Source organism: Motacilla alba, chromosome 3 (assembly GCF_015832195.1).
Source record: "Motacilla alba alba isolate MOTALB_02 chromosome 3, Motacilla_alba_V1.0_pri, whole genome shotgun sequence".
In the NCBI taxonomy this organism is placed as follows: domain Eukaryota; kingdom Metazoa; phylum Chordata; class Aves; order Passeriformes; family Motacillidae; genus Motacilla; species Motacilla alba.
The window spans coordinates 7,884,597-7,908,530 of NC_052018.1; the positions used below are offsets into that span (position 1 = coordinate 7,884,597).

General features: G+C 41.0%; 1 protein-coding gene across 2 annotated transcripts; it reads right to left on the reverse strand.

Annotated features, from left to right (window-relative positions):
• Positions 1-207: 207 nt before the first annotated feature.
• Positions 208-19,250, reverse strand: UBXN2A (UBX domain protein 2A). Of its 2 annotated transcripts, none has more exons than XM_038130252.1 (7): positions 18,229-19,250; positions 14,434-14,487; positions 12,884-13,019; positions 10,938-11,047; positions 9,224-9,364; positions 4,330-4,494; positions 208-1,520 (listed from the first exon to the last, which is right to left on the reverse strand). In XM_038130252.1, exons 1-7 carry the CDS (start codon positions 18,651-18,653, stop codon positions 1,232-1,234), a joined length of 1,320 nt encoding a protein of 439 aa, XP_037986180.1. In that variant the 5' UTR covers positions 18,654-19,250; the 3' UTR covers positions 208-1,231. The 2 variants fall into 2 exon arrangements, with proteins under 2 accessions (XP_037986180.1, XP_037986181.1); XM_038130253.1 differs by lacking the exon at positions 18,229-19,250 and adding an exon at positions 17,879-18,222.
• Positions 19,251-23,934: the final 4,684 nt, after the last annotated feature.

A 23,934-nucleotide genomic window follows, 5' to 3' on the forward strand; every position in this document is an offset into this window, starting at 1 on the left:
ATGAAGTAATTTTCTATTTAGAACAAAACCAGGAAAACCCAAACCAAACTTTCACTTAACCACACAACAGAAGCACAACCCCAACAACCATCCTTTGGCAGAGGTTGCACAGAGGAGTCAGGACTCGCTGAAGATCCTGGGATGTGTCTTACCTGGAGATTTTGGTTCCATTCACAAACACATGCTTAGTAAGCACAGTACAAAATATTAAGTCTTTTTGTTGTTTTCTCTTTTAGCAAAACATGGACTAGTTGGCTACAAACTTTATGCCTCAAGTACATGAACAGCAAAATAAAAGATTTGGATGGAAATGGGGCAAAGCAGAGAAAAATGTCAGTTTTCAAGTAAGGATTTTCAACAGCTTTGACACTTGACCACATGCAATTAGTGTCTCCATCAGCTGGGCAGTTCAGGACAGAGGCAGATAAACAGTACAAAAAACAACTGTGTCCCTCTCAACTACTACTCCTGCTTGGTGACAGCCAAAAAAGCCGAAGTTTCTGTGTGACAAAGCTAGAAGTGGGTCCCTGTGCTCATGAGCTAGGTAGTTTAACATCACCTGACCGGCAAGACATCCGTAGCAGCCCAAAAGAAGCAGAAACCACTTCAACCATTGATAAGAACAATTCCTTCACAGCTTACTTTGAGGCACTTCATATGCAGTATGCACCAAACTATCTCGTTTGTATCTTCTCACACATGCACCTACCACCATGTGAAGACTTGACAAAACATTATTACACTGCAGATCTTGTGACAAAAGTTACACCCTGAAGATTTTCAAGGTAGAGTTCAAATGTGAGCTTGCTTGCAGTACTGGTTGTCAAAGAGTTACTGTGAGAAGAATGCAAACTGCAGCAGTTTACACTACAATGTAAGTGAAATGTTTCACTTTAGCCCAAAGTGCAAAAATAAATACTATTTTTCCTTAAAAGGTGCTATCAGTAGTTAAGTGTTCCACCTAGACCCACTTATTAAATACTAAGAAGCTTTTTACCTAAGGAAATTCTAAGGATGATCTGCTGTACAGTTAGCTCTGCTACATTATACAGCCAGGCTCTGACTGCCCAATTTAGCTGAAAATACCTCTATTATAGCAGACAACAGCACAGCACCCATTCTGCTCTCTAAGAGCACAGTGCATGAGGATGTGAGGGCATCCACATATTGCTGGTTACATTTTTGGTTTTGCCTAGTTCACCCTGCAGATAATTTTTGGTCAGTTGTAAAGCTAATTTGATCTTGTACTATTGATAGCATTTTTTTGCTCATTCTTGAGTTGTCCATTAGGTGTAGCAGCACTTCTGTAGTCATTGTCAGGTGCTTTTATCACTAAGAGTCTGAAAGGTTCAGTTGTTTTCCGAAGTCTCTGAACAACAACGGCGTTTTGCAACTTTGCTTCCTCAAGTGTTAGTGTTTCATCCTGCAGCTCTCGAAAAGGCAGGGAGGTCGTCAGTGTGAAGGGAACACTTCCCTCAGATCCTTGATACTTTGTTATGAAGTCTCTGATGTGGCTGATTCTGAGAAGAGAGCAAGAAAAACTCCGCATTAGTCTTGGCACCGCAATCCCCACACGCGTACATAACACACACAGCCACCATGGGACAGGAATGAAACACCACTGCATGGAATGCCTGACAGCACAGAACTGGAGCAATATAGATGAGGTGGTATCCTGAAATGCCTGATCCACTTGGGAGGCAAGGACCGAGGTCTGCATGCTCTGAGTAGTCCCAACGGGACAAGCATGAGTATCTTGTTCTGAGCACTCAGATGCACCATTGTGGCTCAGATGGTAGTCACACAAACCTACCATTTCCTAACCAGCTGGTGGAGCTCTTACCTGAGGGTTCTGTAGCCAAGAGCTAGAATAAAGATGCCTCCCAGTGTGTGATTCATGTAGCAGAACCATAAAAAAATAAAGAAAAAGGGGTTGCAAAAACTGTTTGGACAGCTGATACATTGACTAGGTATAAACATGGTCGCATCCTCTCAAAGCAGGGGCATGGTGGAATTCACTACAGACTCAATCCGTCTGTGAAGAGCCTTGCAACAACTGAGCAAGACAGAAGTCTTGCTGTGGAAGAATCAGGATCGACTCATTTAATTAGAAAATGAAGATGAGAAGATACATCTGTATGAATAAAATTATTACAATGTCAGTGTCCATTCTCTGGTCCTGAGACCAACTAGCAGACCGGCTGCTGGCAAATTCCTAAATTCATCCTTCCTCTCCCCCATGCACAGGGTCTCCCATGACCTGGGAATGGTCCAGGACCTGAGCTAACAGCTGAACCATGGATGGTTGGGTATTGACTGAGGAAGTGCTGGCTGGCTTGGGGCAATGCCATCCTAACAGCGTAGCAGATGTCCAGGAGTTTCCCTGCCTTAGCCACACTCACCAGGACAGACACAGCCAGCAGAACAAAAACTAATTCCAGCGCATGCAGACCTCAACACAGAGACACTGCTTGGTCTTGCAAGTCAAGAGCCTGAAAAACCTCAAGCAGGACTAAATTTTTGGTTGGACATTTACAGGTGTCTACATGCATTATATCAAATTTCATTGGGTTCCAAGAGCAACTCAGGCAATTAGCCAGCAGCTCTCTGCTTCTGGGTGAACAAGTTCCTTTCCAGGCTCCATACCTGATGCTCCAGGATCACACAAACATAGTAAGTGCTGAAGAGGGTACACAACTCAATCCAGGACACAGCTCTGTGTGCTGTTCCTACAGCTCTGCTCTCCTAGTTGCTGCACTCTCATGTCTCAATTCCCCACACTGCAACACTACAATGCTTCCTGTGCTTCTGCTCCCATCTTTCACCAGGGATCAACTCACATCTACACCAGCAGTTACTGTGGCACCTACACAATCTGACTGCAAAAAGCTAGAAGTTATCAATTTACCCAGACACTGGGTAATATGCTACTTATGTGCTACATGCTATTAATCTGTACCTTAGTTAACAAATAGCTGTCTTGTGCACTGAAAGGAATGCTGTGTATGCAATCATCACTCTTAAGACTATTCCTCTAAAAGGATTTCCCTCTGGTTCTTATCAGGTTGTACACAAGTACTGTGTACAGCACAAACGTGCTGGTCTTGTGGCGAGAGGCTATGCTATGATAGAATATTTATTGTACAGTACTTCAAAAAGAGCATTACACCAGTAAAGCTGTTTTTCTGCTTATCTCAGATTTTTTTCCCTCTCAAAAGCACTTAGCAGCTGTTCAAATGGTTATTTACTATGAAGACAAAAAGCTTCTAAATATACTTAAGTGTGTGGGACCTGGAATAATTGAGATATGAAGCCCTTCAATGAAGTATTGATAATTAAAATAGCAATTTACCCTTCAGCAGTACATCACAACAGTGTTTCAGTTCATATATCAGGCTGCTAACAGTAATAAATTAGTACAAGCCAAAGAAAACACTACAGTCATTAACCTTCAACAGCTGAGCTTTCCTTCTGACCAGCCACAGACATACAGAGTTTATCTTGACAGCAGCCTGGGTTGTATTAAATCTGTGATACCTTTAAACTGCTTCACAGAGAAGCACAGGCAACATATCCTTTCCACATGACATGACTGAATAGTACTTCAGTGATTTCTCAAATTTGGATTTGAGAAAGGTCTCTCAAGACAGTAGCTCTACAATTTAATGGTAAGGTGTTAATCCCACTTTCTCAAAGCTCCTGCATACATATGCTGTGCTGACACCTTCTGACATTATCCTCATTTCTAAGCCTCTTTGGGAACCACAAATTTTATTAATTAAGAATTAAACACACTGTGTGCATTCTATTCTGTCCATGTTGACAAGCAGGGGATAAACCTCCCTGCCCAGTGCACCAACTCCAGCCCTCCCCAGAGGTTTCTCTGGCTTAACTCTGAGTCCCTTTTCCAGCTCTCACATGTGGTGCTGCCTATGCCCAATGACCAGCAGGCTTTTTACTAAGCCATTTGTTCCCAATGTAGTTGTTTTGTGAGAGATCTATAATTTTAAAAGCTATTTCTTCTAGTAATGAGCAAATGTACACCTTAACTTTCACTAACCTACAAAGAATTCCTACATTTTCCTTTACACTCAGTTATGAGATGACTTTTAAGAACTCTTTTTTAAGAGTTCACATTTCTCTTATGCTCTCTTGTCAGCTAAAAGGTTTCTCAAAATTTCAAAGGTTTAACAAATACAACTGAAGAGCAGTCCAATGATAAGTGAACTGAGGAGGTAGATTAGTCATAAAAATTAAAGGCTTAAATGTACAGGCAGTAAGACATATAGTTCAGATGCAAATATATGAGAGTGGTTAAATATATCCTACCTGTGAGAAACATTGAATTTCTGAATTATCCTTTCCCCATCAGCTAACCAGATCTGGACATTGGTGATAGGCTCCAAATCATTCAAGGGTACTAAAGGCAGGTGTCTTTTGTCATCAGGTCCTGGATGATCGTTTCTCACTTTAGAGATTATCTTTGGAGTAGCACTGAAAAGAAAAGCCACACGAGATGACGGCTTCTGTGTTCACATGCAAGCTCAAACTTCCCCCCAGACCTCTGCTTCTGGAGCCTTCTGCCCCGTAGTAGAGTGTGCTGATGACTTTTTATTTTAACAAATATAGGAACACTAACATAAATATCAGCTTTTTTCTTTCTTCCTTATTTTTTCCTACATGTATGCCATTATTTTCACTTACAGACTAAAACATACTAAAGAATATCAGTTTGCTTGTGTTTAACATTTTTATAAGATGGAAAGGAGCTTTAAATATCAGAAGATTAAATATGAATATACAAGAGACAAAACTGTCTGAAGATTCTTCATGCATTTTTGTACTCTAATCATACAGGTGAAATTTAAAGTGGGTTGGGCATTGAATTTGCATACTCAAACTTAATTTTCAGCGTAATGTGATTACAGTAATTCAATTTAACTGAATGTTGTTAGCCTTGATTTAGACTCCAGCATCATCTATCTCAGCTTAGAAGAATTACTCATCTATCAGAAAAATTGACTTAATGTGAAAAATCCAGACTGATGCACACAGCAGTTGGATTTTTTTCCTAAGGCATTTTCAGCAGCTGACCAAACCACAGGGGCAAAGATTCATAAAATGACTTAACAGAATACATCAACCTCAGTCCAAGTGCATAGTCTTAAAATACAAACAAAAAAATTGCTGGCAAAAAATTTTATGCTGAAGAAATGCCTAGAGCTTAGTGCTTCTTTCATGACTAAGCTTGTTTAGCATGTACAGTTTAAGTCCTCACTGGGCCTGATCCAATGGGCACATTCTCAGCTCCCATGAGTATAACCAGATGTTTGCTTGCAGAACAATAGCAGTGATTTAAGGAGTTACCATTTCTCCTCTGAGCTCAGCTGTGGTCACAGACTACATGAACACTACATGACAGTTTGCAGAAAAGCTCTCTTTGCACAGAAAATTGGTGAGTTACAGCTTCTTGAGAGAAAAGTGGGTAACTGATGTCCATAGAGTAACAGTTGTAACCATGCTGCACACCTGCTTTGCAGACAAACCCCATTCTTATGTTCTTGTAACTGTATTAGTTTATTCATAAGGCAGAAAAGTCAAAGCTAATTTATTATTAGCTGAAGACTTAATATATGTTCAGGCTAATAAAGCTGGAGTCTTAAGTGCAAGTTCAGTCAGAGCTATTTCAAAAACTTTTATTGCCCATTTAAGTGCTGCCCTAACTTCTAGGGCATCAGCTAGCAGAGGCACTTTTTTGTATCTTCCACAGAAACTAGGCAAAAAGAAGGAGAATCAAGAAATCTCATTTCCAAGTGAGCAATAAGAGATGTTCACTGTGACTGGAGACAGGTAAGAGGTATAGAACTGTTTTGCATTACACAGAAATCAGCCGGGCACAAGGACTTGGCACCAACAAATTACAAGAGGTACATCTGTAAAATATTCTGGCATTACTAGTACAGGTGATGTACTGGCACCCACCTGCCTCACTATCTCACAAACAGCTTCTGTTCATGCTTGACCTCAATACGAAATAAAACTTAACTGGCCTCCAGATCAGGAATAAAAGCTTGAGTACCAGCAAGATAATATTAAGCAGTTTTGCAAGCAGAGAAAAACAAATAAATTCCAAGTCATACTTTAGTCCAGCAATGCCCAGCTCTTGCTGTCTCCTGCTCAGTTGTTGGTTCAGACACTGCAGAACTCAGGTGAGTGAGCTGCCTTCAGGACAGCACAGGCTGCAGAGGTGCTCAGCTGTGGTGTCTGGCTCAGGCTGGGCTGGGCTACATCAGTCACAGCTGTAAGCTCAGACAGATGCCTTGAAGGACACAGATTTTGATGTCATTCCCAAACCAACCTCCTTCTCAGTCACATCTCCATATGCAGCAGGCACTGGAGGTGATTCTTTTGGTAGCAAGTGTGTGTGAGACTGAAGCCAGCACATTAAGTGAAGCTTTAAAAGAAAGTAGAACATCTGTATTCACCAAGATTTAAAGCACTTCTATATGTAAAAACTTTTCTCTTGCAGAACTGACAGATAAAGCCATCTAGTGGTGGGAACTTTGACTAAAGCCAAAACCCAAGAACCTAAGTCTTATTAGCCTGAGATCGAAGCATTTTAACTCCTTTAAAGGCTTATTCCTTTGATAAGATTATCAACAGAAGATGTAAACTAGAGATCAAAGAGACATAAGAGCATCCTGTCAATTTTCTGACAAGAAAAAGCCCAGCAGTTAGGCACCATGCCCTACCCTGACTGATGGTTAGGCAGCTTGACACACAATGCTTTAGCCTAATGAGGCTACAGAGCAAGCATGCTTTGCTACAAGGGATTTCAGTTAATAGTTTAATTAACATGTTTCTGAGACTGTCTCAATGATGCATAGATTAGCTCAATAGAAAAGTGAGGTTGCAAATCTAGTCATAATCCCAAACTATGAAATTCATCTGGACAGTGATAGATAAAACAGAGTATACCCATTAGTTACACAGGTTCAAAAGGCACGTTGGAAAATTTCGATATGTCTTACTTATTTCTGCTGTAGAATATAAAGGCAGAGGATCAAGCTTGTCTGAGCTATATCAACATATATGTTATTTCCAGATCCTCCAACAAAAGTTTTGAGAACTAGTCAATAGACCAATTCAAAATGGTTCATCCATTACAAAATCCCTCCACCTGTAAACACTTGAAAAAATATAAATTATTAATTTTATAAGTTTATTTGCTAAGCAGAGGTTTAGCTAGGCTATAAGCTAAAGTAAACTCTTCAGTCATTTGTCTCTCTCTTTTCTGACTAATCACACAAATGCAACTGTAGAAAAGGAGTTCTATAGCTTAAAACTTCCTCCAGGTCTCAGCCAGCTCTGTTGCTGCCCCACAAAGGTTTTCTGCTGCAAGTGTGGTGTATTCATACAATGAACGTTTATTAACAGCAGAAAGTAAGCACTACTGTATGGAAGTAGGAACACTTATGGCTCATGGTTCCAACATCAGCACTAATATGTACTTGTTTTTAAGGAAAAGGCTTTGATAGCACAGCACAGAATAGACAAGGAAGAGTAGGAAAAAAAATAAAAAATACTGAGCAAGTTGTAGAATGTCTCAGTGTACAAGACCAATGAACCGAAATTCACAGATTAGCAAGTTTCTGAAACCTAACTTGCCTACTGGGAAGCAAGATCATTACTTGCTGTAGGCATGGCAGAGCACAAGTGACTGAACAACCTAGCATTTAGCCCTGGTTAGCAACAGAAACCCAGCACACTGAAGATCTTTTTGGTTTTGTTATGAACAGCTCTACTTGTAGATAAAATAAGGTTAAGTTCTTGACCCTTGTTTGCTCAGGATTTCCATGCTACCAAAAGCAAGTCTTGCAGCATCTCACCTATCTCTCAAGGGAAGTATTGTATCTACTCAATGGTCTGTATTACAGAAACAGATGAAACTCATAAAACAGATACCTCCTTCTCTGAGTCAGCCTGGAACCACTCACCCTTTGCCTTTATCAGCCTTTTGCTCTGTACATTATCATCTTCCCCTGCCTCAGCTGCCCCTGCCCAGGTCAGGCTTTCCCTCAGCACAAGCTCTGGGCCTTAGCAGCCAAGCCCTTCCCACTTAATTGAAACAAGCTGTTCACCTAAGGCTGCACCACAGCTTAGGAACTCCAGCCTGCAGGTCACTCAGCAGTGCCACCTGGTCACTGAACATGTCCTGCTCCCTAGGCCTAAGCCTGCTTTTATAGGCACACAAGTCCTGCGTGACAGGGATATGCCAAGCAGATAATGAGGCTGGAGTAAGCAAAAGTCACAGGAATCAAATAAATGAACTCCTGGCATGTTGCCCTACAACAGCCTCCCAAAATACAATAGTTGTTTGGTTGTAAATCAAGTCCAGTTTCAGCATTGGCGTGAGCGGCTGACACGCTCCAACTACAAAAAAAGACTCGGATCACCGCAGAATGCTAAAATGCCTTACTGCAACACATGCATGATTAATTACTGAACAAGTTTAAGAGAATGCAAAATAACCTCTTACTTCTTCAGTTCTCTTTATGGGATTGTCATACTCCCCCCTCTTCTTAAATTATTGCTAATACAGCTTAAAAAGAGATTCTTTTCTCTAAAATCACGTAATAGAAGAGTGACAGCATTTCAGCTGGAAACAATTCTGTTAATATTGAGACCTTGAACAAAGAAAGCCAAGAGCTTCCTGGCTGTATCAACACAGCAACACATCCAGTGGATTCTGGGAGCCAATTATCCCCCAAGCTTCATGGAGAGACACCAAGATGCCTGCAGGATGGAGCACTCACAGTCAGCAGATGCTGGAGGAGAGCAGCTTGTTCAGCCTGTGGAAGAGATGGTGGTCGTTGTGGGGCACATAAAAGCAGCCTGCCAGGGTCTGCGGGAGGAGGTGATGCTCATTATGATGGACAGAAACTCCAATGAGAGGCATTCGGATTGGATGTAAGAAAAAAATTCTTTCCCATAAGGACAGTCCAGCACTTAAGAAAACTGCACAGCCTCTGCTCTTACGGGATTTCAAGACACAATTGGATAAAAGCCTAAGTAACCTCATCTGTCTCCACAGATGACCCTGCCTTGAGCAGGAGCTTAGACTAGAAAACTCCAGAGGTTGCTTGCAACCTGAATTGTGATCTTTCACCACAGGTACAGTTCCCTTCAGCTACTCAATCACAGATCACATCAGCCTACTCACCTTCCTAATCTGTAACCATGTCCAGAAAAGGGATGAAACATTGGCTTTTTCGATGACAAATACACCTTATCCTTTTTATCTTCCACTTTCACTTCGACCTCCTCCTTATCAAAAACTTTTTGCAGCTCAAAAGGCAGTTCCCTTAAGAAAAAAAAAAAAAGTTCAAAAAAAATTGCTATACTGTTTTCAGTATACAAAATAGACCAATGATTAATACCTGTTCAACATTTGGTCCTTCAAGGATGATGCTTTTAATAAACAACTTCACAAGTATTTACCAGGAGTTAGGTTAAGTGCATAGCATACAAGTAACTTCAAGTTCCTGAACAGCAAATTAACTAGAAAGTATATAATTATAAACAATCCCTATGATGCAAGTTGTTGAATGATGTTCAAATTTACTCAGCAGTTACCATCCGAAACAAATAATGTGTAGGATGTTCAGTGTTGGCATACACTGCTGCAAAGAGTTCAATTATTTTATCTCCATAGGAAAAAAAAAAAAACAAACAAAAAGTCTTTTAAAGACGAAGAACTGAGTTTAGACACAATGTATTTAATGACAAACACAGATCTCAGCTTCTAAAAATTATATCATCAGTAACAGCTCCACTCTTTAGTGCAGTAACATCACCTTGGTAATGCTTTAATTGCATGAAGCAGAATACAACAATGCCTTTGTCTCTGAGCTATGAGGCTGACTACAATTTCGGGTGGTGGGGCTCAGCTGGCACAGGGGCTATACTAAATGCTTCTCCACCATCAATGATTATGCAGAAATCATTTCATAATTAGCATCTTCACAGGCAAACAGTGGAATAAAAGTGGCAAACTTTTGATGAATGCACACAAAGGGCTTTAAACAGCGCAGTTAATTGCTAGTACAACTAACACAGGTGACAGACATACAGGAGAAATAGTGTAAAATTAGTATTTTGGTGGCGTAGCAGAATATGGAAAAGAAAAATATAATGATTTAGTAATTTCACATGCTTGATAAGGAGGGATTAAATTACATTATCCATAAAGTTATATTCTCCTCCTTTGTACGGGGTGAGGAAACAGACTACAAATTAAAGGCTCAAAATAACACTGGTCAGTATGGTCAAACTCCTTTTTTAAAGCAACAACTCCAAACAGCAGCAGAAATCAGGACGGCATGTAAACTTTTAATACAGGGAAAAATGTAAGATGGCTATTAACACAGGAATTTATGTAAGATTGTTATATATACACAACTACAAGTTCGTACTTGAAAAAATGTCAGAAACTTAAGACTGATCAGAGTTGCTTGATGCTGCATAGAACATCTGTGCCCATTTAAGGCTTTTCATCAACAAAAAGAAAACAAAGATCATAAAACCAGAAATGCTCAACCCCTTGTGCACTGAGTTCATTAGTCAAAATACCATTTGGTCTGTAGCTCTTATTGGGCACTGATTTATTCTTTATTTCACTGTGCACCTGCTGTGCCCCCTGCCAACACTGGCTTTTATCTATTCATCAGCAACTGTATAACTACTGCTACTGAGAGCTGTGTTAAACCTGTTGATGTTCCAACAGCCATTAGCACTGCAGGAACGAGACTGGCAGGGCCTGTGCTCCTACAGGGACACTGCAGTGCAGCAAAGCCACGTAAAAAATTTAGAGCATAAGCTAAGTGCTGCCCAAAGCACATTAACTCAGGCTGGTTAAGAACACAAAACTCACTTACCCCTTTTTAATGGACTCCAAGAACTGCTGGTTTGCAACATCAGCGTAGCTCCGAAGTTCGCCGTCATTTACCGTAAATCCATTTTTCCAAAGTTTAATGATTACATCAACCTACAGAGTAAGAACAATTCTCATTATAACACTGATGAAAAAGAAGCTTGGTATACACACATACCCTGTGATTATAAATCATCCACTTCATGGACTAAAAATACTGAGAGCAGGCTCACTGTAATCTGCCTTGGCCCCATGCCAACAGGCACAGCAACTGCAAGGGCTAAGTGACATTTCTAAGTACCTTGTGTCAATCAGGGTTATAAACAAACCTTCCCCCAATCATTTTGGCTTCCTAGACGAAGAACACTCCTTCAATTCAGCAGAGGGAAAAAAAAAAAAAAAGGAAAAAAAAAAAAAAAGAAGAAAAAAAGAAGCTGGACTATCCCAGCCAGCTGCAACTCTTCAAGAGCTAATTTGAGAGCATACATGCCTGGTGTTGGAACACTAAGTGCCAGAATAGTCCAGCTGGGGATTTATTAGGGTAAAGCCTTGTTCCAGTCATTCAGGAGGATTTTCTCAAAGTAAAGGCATTGAGATGATGGCATGCAGAAGCCTTTCACTCAGGAAATGAAGCAAGTTTCACAAAATTTACATTCAGACAGTCATATACTTATGTTACCCTGAAATTCCTGGGTGTATTCAAAACCTTGGTGGTTAGGGGAATGAAAAAATAAATTCTGAGTAATTCCTTGACTTTGCCAGAAATCATCCACTACTCCAGCTTGTAGCCATTGCAATGTTTACTGAAATCTCTCCAACTGTAAGATGGATATTTGAGATTGTATTTTCATATTAATGCACCATGCCATTTAAAGAAACATTTGGATATCGAGGTCTGATCCCTGCAATAACACTGTCTTGGCAGATACTCGGCCACAGATGAGGCCACAAATGTAGAATTCACCTCAGCTGAAAATTAGTTTGAATGAGGCTTGATAGCACCTGACAAGTTTGTTGTTTTTTTTTTTTCCCAGTTTGACTTGTTAGGTGATTGCTACATAAATAAACAGCATGTGCAAACTGCTGAATAGAATTCCTTGTTTTTCCATTGGGTGATCTGTCAAAAGAAGTAGACAGCACTCAGCAAGATTAGATTCCATCAAAAACTCTTGTGTCTCATGGCACCAATGCATATGGAAAGAGTTCTAATTTTGGGAAGGTTCCTCTACAGTGAGCCAGAATGCAAATTTAACATGGACTAATTATTCCACACCAACTTCCCATTTCAGCATTGACACAACTAATTCCATGAAACACTATTTCAGGACTGCAATTTAAGATATTGCTCCTGACATTTCATTTCTTCCAGGGTCAATTAAGGATCTAGGAACATAATTTCTAGCAATGCCCACTCCAAAATTTCTTCTTGTCATCTTTGTTCTACATGGCCCTTTCTCCCTCTCCTTCCCAGTCACTGATGAGTAACAGAAAAACATGAAAAGGACAGAATCACTGAGATAAAAACCCACACTGAACATCCCACTACAACCATAATTATATGAATAAGACCAAATGAAAAATATTTGGGCTATGCCTCTGCATAAAAAGGCTGCAGCTCCTTAAATAACTTCTTATGTAACAGTATTTGTCATTCCTTGAACTCCTGCTCACCTCACTCTCCTTCCTAATAAAGCAGAAGTGCATTAGCCAATGCCAGCACCAGTTCTAGAAAGACTCTAAACCAACTAGAAAGCAGTGAGAGCCAAAAGCCCAGCTGCAAAGGCCTGGCTGACTGGGAGATGGGAGGCTGTTCCTACAGCTTTCTGAATTCTGTGTGCATTTTTTTACTGATGGACTGCAAAAGACTGCTGGACTTCCGGTACCTGTTTTCCAGAATAGTCCTGGAGTGCTCTTGTAACAAACATGACTATTTTTTTCTTCACTGCCTACCTGGTTCTTGACTGTAGTTGGGGGTGCACACATAGCACCAACCTTCTGAGCTTCTTCAAAAAGGTTATCTACAAAGTAGTCACAGTTTTGTTCTGTACCATTCAAAATCTGATCATCAGTTCCTGATTTACACACCCTGCAGAACAAAGACAGAAGCAAAAATGACTGCTCAGAGGACATATTAGAAGACAAGTAGGTACCTCAGAATCTCAGTACCAAGAAGTACAGAAGACACACTCCCCTGCACCCAGCTTATTGAGTTTACTGAGTACAAAACATCAGGTCAGCTTTGCATTGTGACTTTTCTATAAACTTCTTATCAATCTCTAACTGCTACAATTTGCACTTCAAAAGCACAAGCTAAAGAAAATCATAAAAAAAGATGAACTAATCTATGCAAAGCTTCTAAACTTGGTATCAGAGCCAGGAATGCAAGTTAAATTATTCATACATCTAACCATCATACACCTAGCTGCTCACCAATGAAAGGCTTTCCTTAAAGCAATTCCGTGATATGGCTCCTTTGCCATAAGTTTTAAAAAATACAAGAAAATTGCCCTAGGATTTACTCATCAACCCCATCTTGAACTTTCCCATTCCTAGCACCATCCCAGAACCACCATTACTGTTTTGGAATGTGCTTTAGGGAAACTCGAGTAACTCAACACCACTGGAGTATACTGAAGAAATACAATGGAAGCCTTCAACACTGTGGAGACTGCCAGGGTATTAAAAAAGATGCATCAACCACATCTTTTTATAGAACACTGTATATGTGACAGCTGTTTGTTAGATTTTCACCAATCAAAATGCAGAAATATGCAACTGAATGATTATCTCAATACAGGTTCTCTGCATAGTAAGAAGATTATGCAGCTTTTCGTAAACATTGCAGGAGTTACTCCTATGGGAGATTCAGAAAAGTCTATTTAAAGCAATTCAGAAAATAAAAATCCCAGCTCTTGAAAAATTATCCAGTTTTACATAAAACTCTGCATTGAATTCAAGAGCAGCAATACTTACTGGAATGCTAATTAGATATATTTGCATAAAATTGAATTGTTTGCAATGCACCTATGCAACACTAAGAATCCCTGGAGATTAACATCTTAAACAAAAGAAAACCTCAATAACTTTAAAGAATAAATTTCAAAAGCATGTTGTCTGCATTTTAGTTTTCTAATAGAAGAAAAGAAACTTGAAGAATTAATGTAGTTATTCACTATGCTTTACCTCAGAAATAGAACTGGAAAAGCAAACACCTCATCAGATGCAGAGCTGCACAGTGAGTTAGCAATTTGAAAGGCTGCCTTGCTATTTTACATTAAAATATTTACACAGCTTCTTGCATCTAGGAAACATTTCAAGTATATGAAAAAATCTTTCAGCAAAATAACAGGATTTTTTTGAAACTTTCAGTATATGTTGAACAGATTAATACAGTAAAAATACTGTATTTTAGAATTTAACATAAAGTTTGAAACGTAATGACAGGACACACAAAGAGCAGTGGGAAAGGAAGACAAAAAATGGGGAGAACCGGCACCTACCATTCTTTCTTTACAGTTTTGATATTGTCCATGTCTTTCATTCTGGTGCTTCCCCTAATTACAAAAAGAAAATGGTGTAAAACCAAACGAAAACAAAATTCCTATCACACTTTGCCTCCTTTTGTAGCTGAAGCACTCTTTATATTTTTTCCCGTGTTGATAATACATTTAACCAGAAACCTCAACCTTGCCCCCCACCAAGTCTCCAGATGGTTCTTTGTTTTCCTGCAGTTTCTAATTTAATGACACATGAACCACACATCTGTTCCAGACGTTCAGGAGTAAGGTTACTTTTTCATAAATGTACAAAATACATTTCACAATAATAACAGTGTGATGTGAAAATACATGCCCAGACTTCTGTAAAGGGAGGGGAAAAAATCACAATCCTTTCCTTAGTGGCATGGTTTAAACTTCCCTGATTTTGCCCAGCATTGTGAAATGGTTGCAGAAAAACTGCACTGCCACTGCAGGCATTTGAGTGACCTTCACCTTAACTGTGCATTACTTAAAGGGGCAAGATTTGTCAGGTTGCCCTTCCTACCTTACCTCAAGACATTGTTGCAGCAACTCAGAAACTGTGAATTATCATTACTGGCCTACTGTCAGCTGGCATGAAAATCCTGGATTTGTAAGTACTAAATATGATACAGGATTAGTCTGCTGAGTCAAAAGAAATGAAGAATCCCACACTGATCTCATTACAGTCACTTTTGAATGCTCTGAAGAAAGTCACATTAAGTCACTAAAAGTCAGAAACTCCCAAAAATACCCGTAAAAACCCAAATCACTCTAAAATTGGAAAACCCCCAGGAAATCTGAAATTTTCAGTTGCAACTGTGTTCAGAGAGTTATCCCTGACAACCACTGGTTACAAAGATGATGGTCTGCTCCTGGCAGGTTCAGGACTAAGTTATGACATTGTGTGTGGCTTTTACAGAGCATCAAACTAAGCAGGGACAGCCAACACGCTCCTGCACAAAGCAGTATGCACAACTCCACTAATATGAATTTTACGTGATTTTGAGATCTAATTTAACAAGATGTGGAATTTAGGGGAAAACAACATCCACTGTAGCACAAATCAAAAAAAAAAAAAAAAAAAAAAGAAAGAAAACCCCCACCACATGCAGTACTAATTCATGCTCCTTGAAACTTGAATACTGGTATTCTTTCAACTTGAAAGTTCAAATCCATGTGAGACACATTCTGTAGAAAAATATATAAGCCTCCCAAAAAGCCCTACAACAGCCAACCTTGAATTTATCTGGTGCTGTTACGCATTAAGGTGAAACTTATTTTGCACACCTCTGACATGTGTGAGGCATAGTCTTTTTTTTTTCTCCCCGCAAAAGTTCTGTCAGAGCCCTATATCTATCAGGCAAGCCTGTGCTGGTACATGATGCTGCTATATGCATATCTGTCTGTTGCTCCTGGGACTCTGTACTGCACTGGGGAAAAAAAAGAACTCTCAGTATCAAGTGAGCAGAGTGAAACTGGAACGCTGAAAAAGTGTAATTTTTTCAAACTTCCCTCAAATTCAGTTTTAGCACTCTGGCATGTGGGGTTTTTTTTGTTGTTTTTTTTTTGTGTTCAGCCCAAAGTAATTCTTTGTGGTTTGTGTTAATGTGCTTATCTTCTAATCTTTCACTGCAGTAGGCTACTCCCCAAAGCAACAAGAGCCACCTCCTGCCATCTGCTTTTGTTGATCCACTGTGACATGTCATCAGAGCTGTTAAAAAGAAACAGACACAATGAAGCAGCTCTTCAAATTAGCTCTTTGGCTACATTAGGCTGGCCTCAAATGTGCATGAATAGTATTCAAAACTGGTCAGCTGTGAAAGCTGCTGTTCCTTCTAAAGTACAACAGCAATTACACTTAGAAGAAATGTTTGTGCTAATCTCTCTAGGTGAAGAATCATCCTATACAGCATATTGATGTTTATTATGGCCAAAAGCTGTTAGAACACAGCCACCAGAACGCACTGCAAGCACTTTAGCTCAGCATGTCAACCCAGCCAGCACAAACCACCTCCTCCCACCAACTTCTGACAGACATCCCTAGCTGCTGCTTGAAATGTTAAGACTTTTGGTACGTAATTTTTGCGTCAGTGGCAAAAAGTACCTCAGAACTAACTACCACCTCCAGAAACTAAATTTAAAACATGGGAAGAAGCTGCAAATGCCAGCAGCCCACCACAGCTACATCTATTAACTGGGGTTAGGATACTCCTGGCCATTCCCACACAGCCCCAGGGGTTACCAGCCCTACCAAGATGGGCCACTGACCCAGCAGTGGCCTTTCACAGCCAGGGTTTCCAAACAGGCAGCCCTCAATAGATGTATATTTTCTGGCAAATGATTTTATGGTCAATACTTTTGAGCCCACACTTCCAGTTATTTTAACACAAGTGAAACAAAACAGAAACTATCTGTGAGGCTTTCCTTGCTGTGAAGGGCAGAAATACCCACAGAAACACATGCAGCCCCCTCCCCTGAAAGCCTGCATACCTCTTACTAACTTTGGCAGAACAAACTCTCCAGTTGAGAGCTGCTCAGCACAGCACAGTCTGTCCCTGCACAGCACAGAAATTCCAGCTGAAAATTGCACTGTACCATGCCACAGAGAGATGGGGAGGCTACAGAGAAATGGCAAGTACAAATTAATAGCCAGATGAGCATCAAACCTAATGGCCTGAACGTGACTGATGCGCTCAGGTACAAACCACAGCATTCGTGCTTCCTCTCCAGCTGGCTAAAGGAGCTGTGCACTCAGAAAGAAACCTGTCCCCAGCCTTGATGTCCAGGTGTTAGAAAGATAAATTACTTGTCTGAAGAATTGCCTTGTTAAGGTTTAGGACTTGACATGCTTCAGCGATCTCAGACCTAAAGGGGAGGAGGCTAAACAAAGCTTGGGAAGAGGGATATACCACTGTGGACACAAAGAATAACCAATTTACAGGCCACGAGGACATTGGGCAGAACTTCCACGATAAGAAACTAATAAAGCCAGCTCAACAACTGTGCTGAAATCACTTCCAAGTGGGTAAAAGGTAATTCTGGCAGGGAAAAATCATGACAAGCAACTTCTAGACCACCAACTCAAGAAAATCACCCACCAAAAAGAAGAGAAAGACCGAGCACACATGCTACTTAGCATGAGAAGGGAATAATTTAACCAGTAAAGACAGAATACTCACTGATAAGAGAACTATGCAGACTTGTAGCCAGTGAACATTAAAGTCTATGTTTGCTAACACCTATAAAGAGTGAGAAGTTTTGATAGTCGTGCTGGCTTTGTGGATTTACCACCCAGCCCTTCTTTCTGCTGAGAACCGCAAATAAATCAAGTACCTCGGCTCCATGTGTGGGGATATAGCCTCATGCACAGCAGGTCAAAGAACCTATTTTGGGACAACCCCGCGGCTGCGACACCTGAACTCACCCGCACCCCGAGAGCCAGGCCGGGCACACGCTCCGCGCCTCCCGCCGCTGCCAAACCAGCCCGCCAGGAGGTATTTTTAGGCGATGAGGCAATACCACGGTACCGACGCGGAGGCGGAACGCCCGGGGAGCCCCGGGAGGGGCCAGGCCGGGCGCCCCGAGGGTCGCTCCTGCTGCGGGACGCGGCCGGTTCGGAGCAGGGCGAAGCCGCAGGGCGGAGGCAGCGGGGAGACTCAGCCCGCCCGCCCAGGGACGGCCGCGGGCAAAGTCCGAGCGCCGGCAGGAGCCGAGGGAACGCCGGTTGTGCGGAACGCGCTGCCCCTGCGCAGCCTGTCCCCGCAGAGAACTCACCCGCCAGTCCCGCAGCGCCCAGCCCGGGACCGACCGCCCGCCGCGGAACTCCTCGGTGTCCCGCCTCGAGCGGCGCAGGCGCGGCGGCGCCGGGCGGGGCGGGCAGAGCTCCGCCCCGGTACCGCGGGGGGAGCAAAGGGGTGTCCGTAAGGATCCGCACCCGCTGTGCCGGGGGAAACGCCGCTTCCCCGGGGATTACGCTGCCCGGTCCTCCGCGGAGAGGCGAGGGCTGGGGTGCTTGCGGCTCGGCGCGGCCCGCCTTTACGAGTCGGAGCTCCCGCGTCGCTGCGGCGGTGCCCGGGCAGGACCTGGCGCAGCACGGCAGAGATAAACATCTCTGCCCAGCCTGAGACTGCGAAGGCAGCTCTGTCCCGACCGCGGAACAAAGGACACGGTCTGCGTGTCCGTCTTTCAAGCCGCGGCATCTACAAGAGTGGGGAATGGTGCCTGTGTTTGGGCACCTGCCCGGCCCCGCGGGAGCAGCCGCACGCTGAGCCCTTCGGAGAGCGGCCGTGGCTCATTGTGCGGCGAGCGCTAATTACGGGCCGGTGTTGACATACGTGGAAAGGAGCTCGGCCGAGGCCTCGCACCGAGGACAAAAGAGCGGCGCGCTGTCTGGGAAGCAGAGCTCCCGAGAGTGAATCAGACCCTGGGAAAATGGGATGGGATCCTCGGGGAGGGATGAAGGATTGAGCCGAGCTCCCTGCACTGTGTTGGGCCTTGCAGAAGCCGCTCTGCAGGACGAGGAGGTCCCGTGGTGGTGCCAGGAGCTATGCAAATATCCAAGGCCAACACGGCGCGAAGATGCCAGCCCCTAGAAACACATACGGAGCAGAGTGAACGCATCCCTTGCGCCTGCGGGCTCTTTAATAAGGGTTGGGGTTTTTTTCCCCCCCAATAATTAACGATGCGCTGTAAAACATTTAGAATTCACCTAAACTGAACAGCCACAACTATCTAATTCACACTAATTAATGGGAAATCCACTGCGAATTTACAAGTGAGATCAGAGGTAATTCTAAAAGCAGAGGTACTATGTCATTGAGTGGGACACGTTTCTGCAATCCCTTAATCACAACAATTAAAATCACATTGTTCAGAAATATTAAAATAAGATGCTTAGTCTCAAAGTTCAGTGATGAGTGAGTAAGAGAAGTAAAATCTGACACTTGACAGCTATAATTTCTTTCTCTTTATAATGCACATCACAATGCACTGATCCTTTTGAAGGCAGTTTGGATTAATTGTTAAGTTTTAACTGGCTGAGATCTAATTAGAGCTCCTACTTAAGAATCTTCAGGGAAGATAGTAAGAAATTTGCCTTTTGTTTCAGTTAAAATACATGAGTCTTATATTTCAAAACACGGACTGCAGAGATTCTATTCTCCCTGGTTTTGTTTAATGTTTAAAATACTTTGACATTTTAGAATAGAAGGTACTTCTTTGTTACAAGTGTTACTAATTCTGTTAAACAGGTTTTATATATTTAGAACTTAAACCACGGATATCATGACTGTAGAAAAGTCAAGGAATTTACAAAACCCTAAGCTAAAACATCAGGAAGTTGTTATGCAGTGCTGGACTATTTTAAACTTTCTTTCAATATTTTAAATACACTATCTCTGTTTCATTAAACACACAAGTTCATTAATATGTGTAACCCTTTCCTGGGGGCCCTTTCAGCATCAATTTGACAGACCCAAAGGTAAGCAGAGAATGAGGTGAGGTTGGACTTACCTGGTGTAATGGTACAGGTGTCCTGGCTGCAATCACTTATTGATTTAGAAGATTGGGTCTATTACTGGAAATCAGAGTACAGCTGGAGACATGCTGACCTACTACAATAGGAATCAGTGTCCTAGTGAATTTGGTTTCTTAAAAGCTCTTCCAAGTAGTGCTGTAATCCCTTAGGAGTCAAACTGTTGACAAAGCATCGGAGTAACAAAAATCTTAAGAAAGATCTGCAACTCTTGTATAATGTAAAAAATATTTCCTTTAAAGCTGGAAAATTTCAAGTTAGAGTGTTGTTACAATCAAGACATCAATAAAATCCTTTTAGACTCTGTGCATTAAATACAGCTTATTCTCTGGCAGTACACTAGATGAACAGAAGCAAATGGTCCTTTTCTTACCGTGTGGTGAATAGAAGCAAACAGCCCAGACTGTGTCTGCTGAAAACCTCTAACAGGGTATTCATGAGATGAATACAACCATCTCAGGCCCCTTTGTCAGGAGAGATCAGATGCAGTGGCGTGGAAGATAGTGACAACCCCCAGACTTGTTTTATAATGTAGGAGTGAATCTCAGTGTTGACAAAGTAAAGCAGGCTTTTAGCTGTCACTGCCAGACCTGTCAAGGTCACAGAAGAGCCAGCACACACAGGGCATCTAAAAACAAGCAGAAAATTAATTTTGAAGGGATATTTTTAAACCTTATATTTAACAAGGTTAGCCTATGCCAGAGGACACTGTCAGCTACCTATAATTAAACATCAGCCATATTGATTGACCTTAACTTGAGAGAGGAGCTGTTGCCTGAAGCCTTTTGTAAGTGTGTGCACACAGAGTAGGAGCACACTGTGAGGGAACTGGGACTGCAAAATAAATAGGGGAACAGGGTCTGGTTATCCTGTAAATGGCAACTCCACTGACTAAAACAGCACATTCCTCTGCATAGGATAAGTGGTCCCTGAAAGAATGTTAAACCTTCTAGGCTGCCACACAGAGGGGAGTAGCTTAAGGAACCGATGTTTCTGGGAAGACAGTTACACACTGGAAAAGAAAGTCATTGTTTCATGGGTGAATCAGCATTCAGGACAAGGGTATCATCCCCATGCATTGAATGAAGTATCCACACATTTCTGGACACTTGGACTGTAAATACACAAGAAAATTGAATATAGCTTGTATTTGAAAGTTAGTGTGAAATGCATAAGCCCATGAAAAATTCAAGGCAGCCTGAGCAACTGTTTGCACCAGATAACACACATTTGGAAATAATGTATCGTGAATTCTCAAAGACACTTTTAAGTGAAACTACAATGATGACATGGTGGTGTATTTTATGAGCTTGTTCTTGGACCTGTAACAGAAAAACACACTTCGAAACCTAAGATTGTGTGTGAGGACTAGAGAGATTTATGAACCAATAATGTTTCTGATGGACTTGCCATGTGATCCTAATCAAGCCATTATGCATTTGTATGGTGCTGAAGCTTATCTACACACGTGTTCATAAATGCCTATTTTTACTGTGAGCATTTTAGGACAGAGTCTGGTTTTTACTAGAAAGCTATACATCACCCAGCATAGTAACAGGCTGGCGGTGCTACTTTCATATGATTAATGATCATAAGCACCAAAGTGAGATGATTTGCCACTTTTGTCCAAGATGGAAGTAATTTACAGCCTGAATGATAGTGAAAAACAGACCTTGCAGATGCCTGGCTGCAATATCATCAGCCTATGAGTTTCACACAATTATTAGAAAAACTATCTACTGTGACCTTAGCTCAACAGGAAAAATATTATGGAAGCTAATGGCCAGATGTGATGGCAAGATAATTTTGAAATATTAGGAGGGAAGTTTTACCACTCCCTCTTAATGTTATCTAAGAAACCTACTCTCTGATCCCTCTTCAAGTTGCACTGATGTTATCTAGTGTGGAAAACAATCTTCAGATAGGTATGCTGATAATGGCGCTGGACATTAGGTGTTTAATTTGAAATCATAACTATTATCCATTTTTAAATGACAGTGGTAGTCTTCAAATAATGAGCCTTCTATAATAACAGCAAAATGCCTGCAATGTGGAGGAATTGTATCATGTTCTCTGTTCCAGTTCACGTAGTACCAATCCTGATTCCTGGACACTGCTTGTTTGAAGTTTCCAAACTTCTATCCCATGGGCCTATCTTCATAATGGACAATTCTTAAAGGAGTAACTACACAATCTTAATTTCCTAATATGCCCCTCAGGAAAAAGCTTAGGGTGCATTTACAAAAGCAAGATCTCTTGTGAATCTTTTTTTATTTCAAGATTCAACTGGAACCAGGAGGAGTTGACAGCATGATTGAGAGGCACACATATGAGCTTATAAATAGAGGCCTGAAAAGATGATTTGATTTCAATTCTTTGGAATGTTACTGCTATTCAGAGATATTGCAAAGTAATCTCTGGTAAATTGCCTATGATTGAAGCAAATGGTAATTCACTGAATAGAGCCCTCTGGTCCTTACTAGAAAGGAACTCTCTGCAAAAGTTCTGAATAAGGGAGGAAGGACTTTTTCTTTTGTTGTAATTCCTGATTTCTTGGCAAAATAGGGACATGTGACAAGAAAATCTTCCATCTCCAAATATTTCTTGTGTCATTAAATATCATTCATGTAGCAAACAAGGTTTTCCATCCTGGGTAATTTTTTAATGTCTTTTTACATCATGATGTCCCAATATGTCTTCATTCCCCAACTCTTTTTTAATGGAAAGGGACTCTTTTGCTCAAGTAATTTTTCATATTTTTCCAATTTCCCAGTGGTGTACCTGCCTTGGCAGATGGTGTGGCTTCTTCTTAATACATTTTTCAGATACCTTAATCTCTTTTCTGAACAACTGGAGGTAAAAGGACATTGAACACTGCTGTAAGCTTCAGCATTCATTATAAACTGGTTCTATTTGAAATATGGTCCTTCCCAATGGCATTTATTTGTAGAAGCATTTAGACATCGGTCTGTAAGACCAAACTACAAATCTTGAAACTGAATGAGCTCTACAATTTTTTTTTAATGTAATACATAGTGGAATGTGGCTTCAGTCCTTCTCCCCTAATTTTTTCATTGTCTCTAACTACTCAGAGTTCTTACTTTCCCCCCACCCCAAGCATTTCCTGCATGTAGAGTGGTGAAAGGAGTCTAAATAGGTTTCTAATGCTGTTCTGTCTTCATATGACACTTGAACCAACAACAGATAGAAAAAAATGGGAACAAGTAAATTATTGGATTAGTGAAATTATTCTAAATCCCTTTCTACAGTAATTCAGCTTTCATTGTAAAACCACATTTAAATCTCTAAGTATGTGTGATATAAAATATTAATCCTATGTTAACATGTTCTCTGCATTAAAAAAAAAAGTCCAATCAAAGCTACCCAAGCAAACCTTGTAACTTATGATTGATTTATTTATATTGTCAGTACTAAAAATGGTGATGAGGCTGACATGGAAGCTATAAAGCCATGAGCTATTTCAGTCAAAATAACCAGCCACACCTTCTAAGAGGAACAAGACAACTAAGAAACCTGTAAATAAAACCATCTGTGAAAAACAACACGGGGAGTAAACATCCAAAATGAAGCATGTCTTTCCATGTTTCCTACCATGCTAACATAATGACAATGAAGCAGTACAAATGTTCAAAGCAGAGATCAGGGATTTTTAACTACATCAATCTCTCCACAGTAGTCCCTCCGGCATTGTAAAGAATGCTCTCTGGGTATGGCTCACAGGAATGAGATCAGAACAAAAAAAAAAAAAAAAAAAAAAAAAAAAAAAAAAAAAAAAAAAAGACACAACTGTGGTATAAATTTGAATAAATAGCTTTTTTATTTCAAGCAGATCTGGACAGGCACCCAGGAAAATCAGTTTGCTTGCATATTGACTAAGTTTATTTTACTTTTTAAAAGTCTTCAGTGTTCATGAGAGGAAGAGTGCT

Coding starts and splice junctions, on each gene's coding strand:
- UBXN2A (XM_038130252.1), bottom strand. CDS start 18,653: ATGCCGCGGCTTGAAAGACGGACACGCAGACCGTGTCCTTTGTTCCGC. Junction 14,488..18,228: donor GGGCGCTGCGGGACTGGCGG/GTGAGTTCTCTG, acceptor TTTTGTAATTAG/GGGAAGCACCAGAATGAAAG. Junction 1,521..4,329: donor AAATTCAATGTTTCTCACAG/GTAGGATATATT, acceptor CTCTCTTCTCAG/AATCAGCCACATCAGAGACT.